Consider the following 16,084-nt stretch of genomic DNA (forward strand, 5'->3'; position numbering starts at 1 on the left):
TGACTTCGATGTTATTTTTGAACAGTACATGACATCTTAATTCATGTGCAACATAAACCCTCTTACATCCTATGCTTTCAACTGTGTTCCAAAACACAACAAAACACCTGCATGGTCTCCTGGCTCAGGTGCAGGGCTCTGAAAAAGGACTCAAATTCTCTTACTGGCTTTTGCTTTATTTTGTGTTGCTTTTCGATGGCTGAGATGTTTTCCTGTTTGCCTTTCCTGTGACTTGGGGCATTTAGACCTGAATTTAAATTCTTTCTGTGACTGTATCATTTAACATTATTTCTAAATATGTTTATCTGGTTAAAGAAGTCTCTAAACCAATGCCTTTCAGCGAATTTTTTTTTTTTTTTTTTTTTTTTTTGGAAAATACATACTTAACGAGGAGTTGTTTCCTACCAATACTGCCCTCACCCACATTCCCACCCAGAAGTACTGATTTCTGGCTCAGTTCCACTTCTAGTCTCTTCCTTCAGTATTCTGTCACAGCCTACTTTCATTCTGGCAATCACATAAATTAGTTTAAACTTGTATATCTACCCTAACTCTTCCTTCAGCGGTTAAGGTCTTCACCGAACATTCTAGTCGGTTTCTGTGTTTCCTGCCTGTTTTCCCAAACACAACATTTCCATTCGAGAGCTAGGTCTCTGACTTTATTCTTGGCAACTGATAATATATTATTGAAGCAGTTTTTGCAGGAAAGGTCTTTAAGTGTTACATATTCTGAGGATTTCCCGAGTAGAGATTTTTTTTCTCTATCACTGGATTTGAAGGAAAAAAAAAAATGCATCAGTATAAACGCCAATTGTAATCACAGTCTTGACCAACTAAAGCTTTGATAAATTCGTCAGCTGCCAATTTTCCAGGCAAGTCAAGTCTACATGATAAATGAAAGAGGACAATGCAGCTGAATCCTGAGACAGGGACATCGCACACATTCGGGGTTGACGGTTTAGGCTGGTGTCTGGCTTTGCCGGGGACAGTTCTTGCCCAGCAACCTAAGACCAGACTCTCCCCCAGCTGAGGCCTCTCCCCTCTTCTGGGGTTCCCTAAAAAAGTTATTTTCTTTCCGGTTGCCATCTACGTGGGTTCCTGGTTGCCTAACCTAGAAGAAGAAGTAGGGTAGCACCTGGTTCCTAGCTGCCGACCAGGCCCTCAGCTGTGCAAGCAGTTCTAAGGGGCTCAGTAAACTGTAACGTGGTTGCACCCACTCCGGCACATTCCTTGAGCACCTTGGCTTCTGGACCGCCTTAGGGTTGCATCCCCAAGTTGTATCATCTGGTTGGCTTGCTCTATCTTCTTTTGGACCATTAGCCTCGGGTCTGCCTACTTTCAGAGGCCCGGGTCCACAAGGGTGTGTGTGGGGGGGGGAGGGGTTGCAGGGGGCTTCACGGCAACGCAGACGATCAGAGCCGACGGTAAGTAGTCCCCCTAATGCTCTTTTACTTAGCACCCCTTGCAGTTTACAAAACCATTTCTCACGCATGGCTCCTTGTTAATTTCGCCTCCTCGAAACTGTCACGGAAGATCTAGTCTTGTTCTTTTTAACAAATGAGGATATAGGGACTCGGGGGGGAGGCAACTTCCCGGAAGCCCACCCACCAGCAAGTGAGGGAGGCCGCAGCACGCGGGTCCCATGGCCGCTCCACTTCCCGCCTGGCCCAGCAATAGCAAATGAGGACGCAAACATCGACTTTCTATCCCACCTTGGCACAGCAACAGATGAAATCCTTCTCGTGAATCCCATCTCTGAGATACCCCGCTCTCCAAATGTAAACTGCAAATATGCTGTCTGGGATAGCCTTGGCCATGGGGACAGAGTCCACGACAGGCGACAGCAATAACACTCAGCCACTGAGTGAAGGGCGCACCAAACAGCCAGCGTGCTTGCTGCTGCCCTGGAACACTCTCTCTTTCTGGGACAGGCAGAAGGGAGTATGTGCGCTGGCTTGGCAGAACGAAGGGGGCTACTGCCTGCGGGAATTTGATACCGACAAATTGTGAATTCTTAAAAAGCTTTCTGGTGCACTAAAACTCCACCAACTACGATCTCTTACTGCACAGCAAACCAGGCGGCTGCCTGGACTGAGCGGCATCACAGGACCCCCACCATAGCTTCAGGAGGAAAGCAGCCAGCTCTTGTCACGCGCTCCAGCGGCTGGTGCCTTTGTGACCCTTTAACAGCGACACGGACCTCTACCGACTGCTGTTTCAGCAGGTTGCATGGGTCAAGGATGACCCTTAGTCTCTTATGAAGAATGGTGTGGGGGGTAGGGAGGGAGGGTCCAGGCATCATGACTTACCTGAAACCCACCACATAAATCCCTTTTGTGCTTACGAAGGCCTGGATTTTCAGTTCTAATACTTGGCTGAAAATGATACTTGGAATCTGGTTTCTAAAACAAGTGTAGCTTTTGGAAGAAAAATCGTAAAAAATATAAAAGGTAAATTACCTGTTAATACACTGACCACCTTTCTCAGGCATGGATATTGCCAAATGCTACGTGCCCTGAGTGAGCACAGACACAACCCACTTGCCACCCCCCCCCTTTTTTTTTTGCTAGATGTAATAAGCAGCCTTATAATCAAGTCCGTCACATTACTCTGGATTGTATCTTATTGACAGGGCCTCAAATGAATCATCTCATATGGAACACTGTCTGCCTCATGCACATTTATCTGAGACCTTACCATTAACCAATCTCTAAACTCTAACACTGAATAAATAATAGAAATGAGGTAATAAAATTCAAACTAGAACAACAATTACTTTTGATAAACAGTTTGGCAAATTTTAATTTTTTTTAATGTTTATTTATCTCTGAGAGAGAGAGAGAGAGAGAGAGAGAGAGAGGAAGGGAATGTGTGCAAGCCAGAGTGTGAGCAAGGGAGGGACAGAGAGAGGGAGACACAGAATCCGAAGCAGGCTCCAGGCTCCGAGCTGTCAGCACAGAGCCGGACACGGGGCTTGAACCCACAAACTGCAAGATCGTGCCTGAGCCCAACCAACTGAGCCACCAGGTGCCCTGACAGTTCTGCAATTTGATCAAACTTCTAGAAAATGCAAGTCAATCAATCCTAAGTAACCATAGCCCTGTCCCCCTGGGCGAGACCCCAAGCTGATGGCCTAAGGAAACGTACATGGACAGGCGGGAGCCCAAGCAAAACCAGAAGATGCCAGAGATAACGTGACCACGACAGAATATAAATTGAAAAAAATTTTTTTTAAAGCCTCAGACATAGAAAATTGATTTTAAATCTCACCTGAGATTACTGGTTTGATAATCATCTCTCCATTTTGGAAACTAATCCATAAAATCATGTGTTCAAGATCTCGCCAGGCAACTCAGAGGTGAGCGAGGACAGCCTGTCCCACCCTGGTGCCTGGAACAGCAGGCTGATGCTAGTCTTCTCATCTGACCACCCCTTGTGCCAGAGCGGAATGAACCGTGAAGGAACTGGATTCTAGAAAATCCCAAACCCAACTCGAGGTAGCAAGGCGGCAGGACTCGAGTGACACCACGCTTGTGGTTTCCGAGCGGTTGGCACTGGAACCCCCAGCCGCTACAAATGCCAGGCCAGGACCTTCTAAGCTACTGCACATCTAAGAGCTTCCTCATCTGACATCTGTGTTCTGAAAACACAAGAGAACTTAGATGGCAGAAAAAAAAAAAAAAAATCAGTATGAAGGAAGGTGAGTCATGGAGGAGGAGGGATGCATTCATTGGAGGCTGAATAAACAAAAAAGGGAGAAGGAGGCGTGACAACAAACAGAAGAATGGAGAGGACAAAAGACAGATCGGGGGCGCCTTGAAAACCACGCCTTCGGTTTCTCCTGTCTCCCACATTAGTGACGAATATATTTTGTTGCCTGGTCCTTCGTGTTATTATCAAGAATAGCAGGAGACTGATCTGCGAAATGAATAATCCAAGCTTTCCTCTGGGCAGTTAGAGGCCGTTGAGGGGGTGAAGTGTTCCCAGCAGGGTCCCCCAAAACCTCTCCCCCCTCAGCGCCTGGCCCCTACCACAGTGGGACTAAGTCATCTCTGAGCTGACACTACAGAGGAAATTGCAAAATGACTCACAACTTCTCAGAACTTTTCCAACAAGCAAAAGCAGCTACCGTGTGGGGCTGGGACATCATCAAAAGGTGAGAATCTGCTGTAAGTAACAAAGGCGCGAAAAGAAAGCACAGAGACTCAAACACATTTGCGTTCGTGCAGCACAAGCGAGGTCCTCACCGGACTGCAGCGTCTCACACACAAGACACGTAACGAAGGCATAACAGGACGTCTCGGGCCTCTCACCAATGACTGACATGTGGGAATGCCTTTCTGGGGGAGATCCCAACAAATGATTAAACAAGTAGGTGACGTTATGCCAACCCCCATTCTTGGTAAATACTGAAGGTAAGACAGGTAAGCCTCGTGGTGCCCCAAGAATGGGCAGCCAAAATTAGATAACTGTGGCTCTTATTCCTTCCAAAGACAAGGAAAGCGGTGAGCAGTATGACTTTGCAGGCTGGCTGACGTGACGGGGTCAAGGTGAAGTTCCTTCGGTGCCCTTGGGGAAACCACGGGATCCTCTGCTGTCTGATCATGCCCTGAATTAGGCATGTAACCACCCCTCTGGTCCCACAGACAGCTGTTGATTTTTTACTAAAGCGAGTTCCACAAAATGTTGGGTTGGGGGTCAAGATCTAAATTTATGCCTCCCCCCACAAAAAAAAATCACATTTTTTCACTAATTACAGAAAACGAACTCCTGAAATGTTAGAACACCAGCACATAATGTTGCGATTGGTATTCACCACTGTAGGGATGTCTAACCAGCACATTCAATGCCCTCCTTGGTCTCAGCCTCACAGTTTTTGCCACCTGGGGTGGGGTGGTTGTTATGTAATGTTCCTCAAGGTCTATCAGCACAGAGATAACGAGGCATTAAGATTGCCAAGCCTGCCTCACCAACCAGACCTGAAGATAAAGACAGAGTTCAAAATGCCACTTGACTAAAGAAACACAATGCTTCTCATTCTGTAACTACCTGATAATTAAGTCTGTAACGTTAATGATGTTGAGTCAAGACAGAAGCTACATTACTCAGAGGCTCACCGAAGTCAGAATCATGAACCTAGAGCCCACAGAGTCCTAAGGGGGGAAATCTGTGGACGAGAGTCGTAAGATGAGCGAACTCCCCAGAAGTGCACACGGGCGGCTTCTCAAGGACATGAGCGATTTCCTGAGGGTCCATCACTTTTGTCAGCTGCTCAACGATCCGCCCCAAGTAATTTTTCTCAACCAGGTTAAGAGAGGAAAAGCGTAGCGTGGACGTGGGAATAAAGCCCCTAACCATTCTCAACTTTACTTTCCGTTACTTTAAACCTCCAGACATCTTACAGGTTTTAACTTGAGTTACTGCGAAAAGGACAATGTAATTAACCAGTGTTAATTCTAACTGGGTTCTTCCAGAATCTATTTTTCTTTTAAGTGTCTCTCTGTGTTGAGGAGGAGAAAAGGCTGTATCAAGCAAAAGACTGCTTCAGATCAGGTGCTGAGGCAGACAGACAGACAGAGCCAGGATGGGCCTCCACAGCTGGTAGACCTACCCGCCAGGACACAGATGTAAGGAGTCTGATGACCTCTCCAAGGAAAAAGGATTGCCACGTGAGACTTGGGGCCAACCCCATGTGCTCTTCTTCTGAGACCAGCCAAGTCCAGAGGGCCTCCCCTGAGAACATGCAGGAGTCTGCAAATGGTGTTGATTGAAAGCAGGGTTTGGCCTGAGACTCTCTGCTCAGACTCCCTGCTTTCTTCTCCTCCAAAATGGGGGATAAAGGGCGCCTGGGTGGCTCAGCAGTCAAGCGTCTGATTCTTGATTTTGGCTCAGGTCATGATCTCACAGTTCGTGAGTTTGAGCCCTGCATCAGGGTCTGTGCTGACAATGTGGAGCCTGCTGGGGATTCTCTCTCTCCCTCTCTCTCTCTGCCCCTACCCTGCGTGCTTGCTCACTCTCTCTCTCTCAAAACAAATAAACAAACTTAAAAAGGGGGGAGATTATTCTGAAATTATTCTGTCTCCAATCCAGGAAGCCTAGAAGGAAAAGAAAGATGGAGAAACGGACGGCTGAACACCATGGAGGCAGAGGATGAAGGCAAAGGAGCGGGACAACCTGTCCTCCGTGACCATATCCAAGAGCGTATGACCCGCTCTGCAACCACCATGGGCCACAGGGAACCTGCCACCCACCGCAGTCCTGGCAGGCCAGGCCCAAGGGGAGGTTCCCAGGAGCACGGCTGCGGGTCCCTTTCCGCCACCCAAGATACAGGGAAGCAGGCTGGCTGCTCTTTGGACATGGGCCTTTGCTTGCCTCGGAAAGGTCGAACACACCCTCTTACGGTCTCCTCTCGGAGAGGATGGGGGCAAACTCCCAGCCCCCGCTGTTTAAGGAGAGGAAGGGCAAGGAGAGGTCTGCACCAGAAACCAGTGTGGCGAGCCAGGGTCATGTCTGCAGCACGCAAGCCCATGAGGGGGCCTGCGGCTCTGGGGAGTCTCGAGGCACCTTCCTGTGAGTCACGGACCCGGCAGCGTGAGGAAGGGGTGTAATTATCGCTTCAGCACTGGGGCTGCTTCCGCCGCCAGTTCATTCCAGAGCCACTTCTACCCGACCAGCCCACCCGCCCGCGGGCTGATTCTCACTGCGGCGCGGGCATGGCCTCCTAGCAACTTCCTCCTCCTTCCTCCCTCCCTGTGCGACTCCCAGGGTGACTCCCCGGGACAACGCTTTCTTGTTCCCATTAAGACCGGGACGAAAGGTGAAGTCTGGAGGAGAATGAGGAAGCAGGGGCCTGAGAGAGGCAGGAAGGAAAGGGCTGGGGGTGGGAGGTGGTAAACAGGAAGAGAAAGGAAGGAAGAGTCTGGAAGTGAAACCAGTCACATTAGCGAGAAGGGAGGGGGAAGACAGAGACTAAACAGCCTCACTGGAGTCAGGTGCCGTTGTGCCCACAGCACAGATGCCGGGACAGAAGAGCAAGAGGGGCGTGGCCAGCCCCAGGCCAACCTCCAGAGAGAGCTAACATCCTACAGCCTGGCTTCCAGACCAGCTTCCTGGGTTCCACACAGCCTGCTGCCTGAACGAACATACTCTAGGCCAACACAGGGCACGCAAGTATGGCTCCCTGTGGCCCCCACACCCCGGCCAAGCCTCACCCGACAGGCAGCCTTGGCCCCTGAGCTTCCAGGGTCTCCCTGGCCAAGGCCCAGACAGCCGAGTGCTCATTGGACGCCACCATGTTGCTGGCTCCAGTGAGCCCACAGCTCTGCCAATGGCAACGGCCGCCTTCCTACTTCCCAGTTTGCTGGCTGGTGCCCAGCGACACACTGGCCCAGCACAAACCCCTTTAGGACCCACCCACCGCCTCCCCCCGCCACGATGGCAGCTGGCAGCTTGTGGCAGAGAGTGGGGAGAAGTCAACACCAGCAAGATTTCTTCCCACTGCCTACTTGTTGACCCCACTGTTTGTCCTGTGACCCCCTGGACGAGCTCTCCCGGCCCCAACTGCCTGCCATGAAGCCACTGGGTCAGAGGGTTCACTTCTGGTTCTCGATGCCACCCCACTTCCGGCTGCCGGCCTCCCACTGTCAGCCTCCCTGCACCCTGAGCTGGGACTGGATTTTCTTTCTTTCTTCCTCTCCCTCTCTCCCTCTCTCCCCTCTCTCTCTTTCTCTCTCTCGCATCCAACACTGAGGGTGACATCTCTAACGGCTGAATAGAGCACATAAGTGATCCCTGGCAACAAAGACGACAGGGCTCTTGTGTGTTTCATGCGGCAGGGATGTCCCTTCCCGCCACACCCAGGGAAAGAGTTGGCATCTTCATGACGTACCAGCCCTAATGATCAGAACAGACCAAGAGCAGGGTGCTAATACCCTGGAGCTAGAAAGATAGTCAACCAAAAAAAGCCAATGGGCGCTAGAGAGATCAAATGGCCTCTTAGACTCCCAAGAAAACTAAGCATAGTTGCTTCCAACAAATCCACCAAGTTGCCAAGTCCCGGCCAAACGGATGTATGGTGTCAGAAACGCAGAACAGTGTGTTTGACAGCTGGGCAGAAAACTCAGCTCAACTTGACCCTTTTTAGCCTGTACCCTTGGCACCTCTCTATGCCCTGAAGAGACACCTCTCCTCCAAAAGGCCCGAGTTTGTAAGACCTCCTGGACGGGCCGTGCCTCGGGCTTCACTTAGCCTCGCGGTATTCACGGCCCACTCCCGCTGAAGAGAAAGGCAGACCTAACATATACTATTTTGTTGAATCATTTGAAGCCTAGCACTCTGAGTAAGAAACGCCAGCTCAAAGGTGGGCGGGCTTCGTCTTTGTGCAAGTGACAGACAGCTAAGAGGACCCAGCTGCCAAGCCCTCGGTTTCCAATTCTTTTCTATCTCCTAGCACAGCTCAACGGGATGTGACCACCCGGCACTCGCTTCGGGAAGTCCGGGTAGCAGCTGAGATGGGCAAGTGGCGTGCGAGGCGCACAGAATGAGAGAGCATTCCGAACCCCGTACGTGCCTGAGACACAGCAGGAAGGACCCCTTAGCCTAACAATCTCTCACACGTGTGCCGTGATGGTGCAGAATCCACTCAACAACACAGGGCTGGTGGCATTGTTATTTTTGCCCACGAGTGAGGACACAGAGGCAGAGAACGGTTGGGTCCCTTGCCCCGGGTCATGCAGCGGTACAGCCTGGTGGACCGGAACGTAGAGTCAGGTTTCCAACCATCAGGTCTGGTACCACTGCCTGCCTGGATTTATTCTCTGTGCAAGATGATCGTCTCCCCACTGGAGACCGTCAGACCCCAAGTCATTTTCGGGGACGATGGGCCTTGCTTGGAAGATGCTATCATTCTGTTCGTTCATACGGGGATTATGTCAGGTAACGTGCATTTAGAAAGAGGTACGTTCAGTTCTTTAAAAAAGGTGATGATCATCCTAATCCACTGAATAGCCACCATGTAGAAAGACCACAACTTATAAATAAATTATACTTTAATTTCACTTTTTAACTAAAACATCTCTTGAAATAATGCAAGAGACTCAAAGGAAAGTAAGAAAGATGTACAACTCGAGAGTGCTAGAAAACAAATCATGTGTTGTCCAATAACCTTTTCCGCTAGCCTCTCAGATAGGCAAGCTCCTAAAAGGAATTCATGCAAAAAACTCAAAAGGTTAAGCTAAGTGGGTGAGCAGGCCTTAAATATTAAATGCAAATTATGTTCCTGCTGCGTTGTGAAACCCAACCATTAGTGCATGTCCCTTTTTTCCCACCTTGCACAAATGAAAGGACACAATAGACCTTGAGCATTATTAAATTGCAAAGAGGACAACACAGTCGTCACGCTGTGTATCTGCAGATTCCCAAATGCTCTCTGTTCTATCAACACAACGCCTACGAACTGCAAAAATAATCACTGTCAAAGCTGCACTAGGTGATTACATAAAATTCTTCTAAAAGGCTGGGGAGAAAAATATATTTAATCAGGAATAACTAAAGTCAAAACTCTGCTTACCTCACAGAAAATGGTTTCAGTTTTGTGGATTTTCTTGTACAGCGTGAAGTCCAATACGAGCAGTGTGCTTTGCTCCAAGGAAATCTCACAAAGCATAAAATTATTTACCGTCCTTAAATTATCCCTGTCTCTTGTCAGGCGGATTTTACAGAGCAAATATGTGGAATTTCCGGGCTTTCTGACATGATTCAAAAGGACAAAACTACTTCGGATATCCACTGAAAAACCCTTGCCACATAGGAACGAGAAGGGAAAAGTCGACGATGCCACGGAAACCCTAGAACCCTAAAGAAATTCCCGCATCCTTAGCTGTAAAGAGTGTTTCAAGATTACAGTCAGGATCCCTTCTGGAAAGAAAGGCATGTCTGCTCATCCGCCTACCAATCTATAGACATGTTAGACTAAAATCAACTTTCAAGACAGAGAAAAAGGAAAGCATGCAAGCGAGCCCACACTTGGATCAGAATCCACCCCGAGATCAAAGCCCTCGCTTACTTACACGCTGTGCATCGGAAGGAAAAGTTCAAAGAAACCTGCTCCCTCTGGGAGAAGCGATTGCATCTACGGTCTGCCTGCCGTTGGGAAATGAGGAAGAGGCACGTTCTCTCCCTCTGCTCTCTCCCTCCCAAACTGTTGTTCCAAGTCACATTCGCAAGGACGTCCTAGCGCCACCAAGCTCTTCCTCCGAGGCAGCGCTGCCGGCTGGGGAAGCTCACCCCCCTTCTTCTAGATTCCCACCCCGTGCCCAGCCTGCAGGCTCTGGGCAGACGCCGGGTTAGGGCACACTCAGAGCCCACGGAGCCACAAAGTACCACAGTTTCAGAGTCAGCTCAGAGAGAGGGAAACGGAACACAGGCAGTATTTCTGCAGGGACTGCTTAACACACCTCAAGCTCCCAGAACAACCCAGAAACTCTCTCAACCCCCTCACCCAAAGAGAAACTGTTTATTCCTTTCAAAATCCAAACTATTACAATAGTGCAGGCTAATTGCTAACAATGCTAGGGGGGGAAAAAAGGAGCCCCCACACGGGAGAGGTTGACAAGGGCACACAAAGAGCTGTGACAGTAATAGGCACCCTTGAAGAGAAAGAAGGCAATCAATTATGAACCATTTGTAGAAATTGTGGGGCTGTCAAAAGCCCCACTTACAGCTGTGCTTCATCAAGCCAGGCTGCACTTGCTTTTCAAGGGAAATTATTCCTTATTTCAAGGTCTAGAATAGTATTAGTAAAATATCCCAAACAACTCGGGTTCAACCAGGGTCTAATCTGAAAAGAAGTTAATGACCCCTGAGAAGACTCGAGGGGCCAGAGCGGGAAGCCAGGGAGACAGAGGCTGGTCTCCTCTCTGGAGATCGACCACCTCCCGTGGGCACTCGTGGGACAGGCCTGGGCCACGCCCAAAAGATCCACACCCAATGTGTGGACACACATCGCAGAACTCTACAACCACCACTGGAAAACAGAAAAAGACTGCTTTCAGACATAACCTGATGTTCCCAGGGGGCTGAAAATATGAATACAGAAGATGGTGTCTTTTAGTTCTCAAATTCAAAACTTTCTTTTCACTAATACACATCACAATGGTTACTTTTGATGGTCACCCGAGGGACAAAGAACGTGTGAACTAAGGAACTGCCAGGCATTTCACTAGGACTGTTGAGAAATGTACTGAAATCCATCGTGACAGACCGGTAGAGGGGCTTCAGATCTGACAAAGGAAAGACGATGGTTACTCCAGGCTTGAAACCCATTGACAGCAAGGCTCCCCACGATCATATTCTTTCGATATTGTTTTCTTCTGCGTTCTTCGCTTTCTCCTTTAACCACGTTAGCAATGACAACCAAGCTCAGATAGCTCCAGTTTCAAGCTGAACCACAGCTTTCCTCCTTTTCCTAAAATTTCTACCTAATGTGCCGATGTTCGTTTGGTAAATGATGTTTGGCTGTGACCGGCGTTGTTAACTGACAGAGTTGGGAATAGCCTCCACGCGGGTAACTTTTGCGTATTTATGTTATGGAACCTTAAAATAAAATTTGAAAAAAGAACTTAATTTCCTTCTTAAGAACTTGAATATGGAACTCAAGTAGACTGCAACAGAGAGGAAATCATTATCCCTCGTGGTGTTAAGTGATTTCTCCCAAGCTGCCACACTGTGCCAGCACCCCTCAGGCACACTTACCTTAAATAGACGGCCTGGCTTCTAAAGCGTTTCAGAAATATTTGGGGTGTGTGTGTGTGTGTGCGTGTGTGTGTGTGTGTGTGTGTGTGTGTGTGTGTTTATTTACAAATTTTAGCCAAAGCGATCGAAACACTTCCAGTTGGTGCTCTGGGGGGCATTACTTAAAAAAAATAATAACTTAGCTATAATTTCGGGTTCCCAAAAGTAAATAACTCACTAGAGACAGAACAGAGACCTAAGACTAAAAATGTGGACAATTTCAGGCTAGAAGAAACTGCATCCTGGAGGCACAGCCAGACCAGAACAGGCACCTGAGGGTTTTATGGAAGGAATCGGAAAGAAGAGAGACTTCAAAGGAGGTGAATCAGGAATGGGGGCCCAGTGCAAGGAGGGTGAGAGGAAGAAGAGGCGGGAGGTGAGAGCCCATCACCTGAAGCGGGCAGGCTCCAACCCGACCCCCTTTTCCACAGTGACCATCACCAAAGGGTGTGCCACATGGCTGTTCCCCAAAGGGATTGGCCCTAGTAGTAGTAGTCTAACTGAGCAGACCGTACGTAAGTTTTATTTTAATACTTGCCATAGCTTATATAGCTCCATTCTTATTTCACATGTAAGACAAAAGCAAGAATTTGAAAAGAGGGTTATGTCAAAATCAACTAAAACTGGACTACGTATTAAAACAGATCATGTCAATTGGACCATATTTGAAAGGAGGTCTATGAACAATTGAAAACGTAGGAGGGGCGCCTGGGTGGCTCGGCTGGTTAAGCATCCCACTCTTGATTTCTACTCAGGTCATGATCCCAGGGTTGTGAGACTGAGCCTCAGCATACAGCCTACTTAAGGTTCTGTCTCTCCCTCTTCCTCTGCTCCTCCCCTGTGCACACGTGCGCTCTCGCTCTCTCTCTCTCTCTCACACACACACAAATGTAGGAAAGGCATGGAATATGACAAGTGTCAGCGAGGATACAGAGAAATTAGAACCCTCATGCATGGTGCCCGTCAGTGTCATGGAAAATGGTGCAGCCCTGAAGAACACAGGTGGGCTGTTCCCCAAAAGGCTAAACAGAATGACCAGGCAACCTAGCAATTCCACTCCTAGATGTATATCCAAAAGAACTGAAAACAAGGATTCAGACAGATATTTGTATACCAATCTTCACTGCAGCATTATTCATAAGAGTCAAACAGTGGAAACAAGCCACATGTTTGCCAAAAGATGAACAAATACACAAAATGCAGCATTTACGACAATGGAATATAATTCAGCCTTCAAAAGAAGTGAAATTCTGACACCTGGTACAACATGATGAACTTGAAAACATGCTAAGTGAAATAAACCAGACACAAAAGGACATATAATGTATGGTCACACTCATACGAGGGACTTAGAACAGGCAAATGATGCAGGAAATGAAATCGAGGCAACGTGGGGTCAGTGTTGGCGGTGGGGGGTGTGGAAGCTGTGAATGGGAGTTATGGTCTAATGGGTGCAGAGTTTCTGTTTGGCCTGATGCGAAAGTTCTGAAATGGGTAATGGTAATGGCTGCCCCATATTGTGACCTTATGTAAGTAACACCACTGCAGTGTGCACTGAGAAATGGTTAAAATAAGGGTATGTGGGTGGCCCAGTTGGTTAAGCATCCACCCAACTTCAGCTCAGGTCATGATCTCATAGTTGATCAGTTCAAGCCCCACATCGGGCTCCATGCTGACAGCTCAGAGCCTGGAGCCTGCTTGAGATTCTGTGTCTCCCTCTCTCTCTGCCCCTCTCCCATTCTCTCTCTCTCTCTCTCTCTCTCTAAAAAATATGGTTAAAATACAAAAGTTTATGTTTATATATATATTTTACCACAACAAAGTGACAACATTACAGAAATAATTTATCTTTGGCCAAAAAAAAAAAAAAAAAAGTAGTAAAGAAATGAGACTCATTAAACATGACTTTCGGAAAGCCTGAGCTTAGTTTCCTTTGTCAGTCTGTCCTAACGTACTTCACTTCGAATAAATAAGGAAACTATTTCCCTTAAGGCAAAAACAGATGTTTGTTTCAGGTGGTGGACCTAGGGATCGGATAACCCTATGTTGTTTCCCCACCTCAGGTGGAGGTGGGAATTCACCCTTGTCGGCCGGGTCCCTCTCTTAAGATTTGGGACAGCATCTTACCCCGAACGTCTGCCCCGTTTTCTCCCCGTGGGGAACCTGGGCCAGGGCACCATCAGTCTGACTCCTTTTCAGGCCAGTTGTGATGTCAGGGACGTTGCTGAAATCTGCATAGAAAGTGACAAAACACACATAAAAGTGAGTTGGCCCTTTGCAGAGAATAATAACGGCTGGTGTAAGGGTTCAGATAAACAAAGAGATGAAAGGAAAAAGCAACCAACAGCCTAGCAGGCAGCGCACAGCCGTGAGCCTTAACGACACAAGCTGGTCTTCTGAAACGGACCTGGGCTGTCACTAACGAAGCAGCAACATCTCCTGCCACTTTCAGTCAAAGGTGACCAATGACCAATCAAAACAGTGACTTAGGGGCACCCGGGTGACCTTGTCAGTTGAGCGTCCGACTTCGGTTCAGGTCGTGATCCTGCCGTTCGTGAGTTCGAGCCGTGCATCGGGCTCAATGCTGTCAGCACAGAGCCTGCTTCGGATCCTGTCCTGCTCTCTCTGCCCCTCCCCAATATGCTCTCTCAAAAATAAAGAAACATTAAAAAAAAAAACAGTGACTTAAATGCCTTGTCACTCTGCCTATTTCTGTGTAAACAGTACTTCACTAAGCTCTGACCTTGAGTAATTTATTTGGACCAAAAATCAAACACCAGTGATCATTGTTGGTACTTCCCTATTTTTTGGCAAAGTGAGGGCAAAATCACCAGGATTATCTTGGGAAACCAATGATACAGTATCACAGACTCTTATTACACCCCAAAACTTGCTCATTTGAAAGCTTAATTCTTCTTTTTCTGACATCAATTACAATTTTATCCTGAATTGAAAGTCCCATAAGGAACAGCAAAACTTTGTCAACTTCCAGAGTAATGATTAGGAAGTAATATCAAAGGTAAGGAGAGCTTGCACTTTGCCAACCTACAGCCATACACACCTGCCAAGCCCAATTCTTTCCAATGGCTCTCAAATTAACAAATTTAAGAAGGACAGAGAGACTAGTCTTTGTCAAAATAGAACACAGGTTTCCATTCTAACTCTTGTATTTGGTAGATTGTCCCCTCAAACAGGTGAAGCCAGATGGTTTCTGATCCCAGCTACAACAAGATGTCACTGATCTTAAACCTGTCTGAGGTGATCTAGGCTGACCAGGCATAGATAGATGTTGACAAAGAAACCATCCGGCATGATGGGAGCCAGGACACTCGTCTCTAGGAGATCTTTAGAAGCTATGGGAGCCCTAGAAAATTGGCGAAACTCATGCATAGGAATGCTGGTCCATGATCCATGTGGATATAACCAGCCAGTACACAGGCACTTGCTTCTAAGACAAGAGGAGACCTAAAGAAAATATCTGAACGGTCTACAGAATTCTGGAGCTCTAATTTCTTCTTCCTTTTACCTCTTCCAAAATTCGAACCCTACCCAGAAAAGAACCAGATAGCTCAAGTCACACTTATTTTTGGAGTCAGTTAGCCTGGCTAAGGCAGTGCTGATCACAGATGCAGGAGACATCCCTGGGAAAATTTCAGGCAGCAGTGACAGGTGGGGATGCTCGGGTTTGTTCCTTCCAGCCCCCTAACACCACACCGCAGAGGCAGTCCAGGCACCAGCAGGCGGACTGCATGGGAAGCAAGATTGGTCCCTGAGCCAAAAGGAGCCCAAAGTTCCTCCCTCACTGCCTCATTATGCTGCTGTGTGCACCTGTGTTTAAGGGAGACCAACCGACAAGAACCACAAAAAACAGCCAGTGTTCCTGGTGTATTTAGCACAAACGTACCTTTTCATCCATCCGTTCAACATTCCCTTTTTGAGCACTTCCTGTTTCCCAGGCACTGTGCTAGGTGCTAGGGATACAAAAATGAAGGAGATGCGATCACTATGCTTAAGGTGAGCTTCCAGCCCTGGAGGAGGTGAGGCGTTACACGTGATATGAGGAAAGTCCACACGGTGGGGACAGTCAGGAAGTTAATTCTGCAAAAGACCCTGAAAGATTTAATAGCAAAGGAAACTCTGCGTAAGCAGAGTCTTTAAATCTTGGAGGTATCTATTTGTCCTTAAGGCTGATCATGACCAGTGAGCAGTAGGGAGAGAGGGTTCCAGGAGCAGGAGGCAGCTGAGTAAAGGGAAATCACAGGAAGAGCCCAGCACCGTGTGGAAATGTGTTGAG

At 47.9% G+C, this 16,084-nt stretch overlaps 1 protein-coding gene across 10 annotated transcripts in view; it reads right to left on the reverse strand.

Moving 5' to 3' along the window:
* The window catches only part of TIAM2 (TIAM Rac1 associated GEF 2), a 265,433-nt gene that overhangs the window by 25,703 nt on the left and 223,646 nt on the right, over nucleotides 1-16,084 (reverse strand). For 7 of the 10 annotated variants that reach the window (XM_053904338.1, XM_053904340.1, XM_053904337.1 and 4 more), the window contains one exon: nucleotides 13,918-14,021. The exons of 1 other annotated variant lie outside the window; for it this stretch is intronic. In XM_053904338.1, coding sequence (XP_053760313.1) covers nucleotides 13,918-14,021 — 104 coding nt within the window. Of the gene's footprint in view, nucleotides 1-3,270; nucleotides 3,587-10,067; nucleotides 10,522-13,917; nucleotides 14,022-16,084 lie in introns of those variants that run through there. 2 more of the 10 variants (XM_019412643.2, XM_019412644.2) reach the window with 2 other exon arrangements.

The sequence above is a fragment of the Panthera pardus genome, unplaced genomic scaffold, assembly GCF_024362965.1.
Source record: "Panthera pardus isolate Hobbes unplaced genomic scaffold, ASM2436296v1 HiC_scaffold_17, whole genome shotgun sequence".
In the NCBI taxonomy this organism is placed as follows: Eukaryota; Metazoa; Chordata; class Mammalia; order Carnivora; family Felidae; genus Panthera; species Panthera pardus.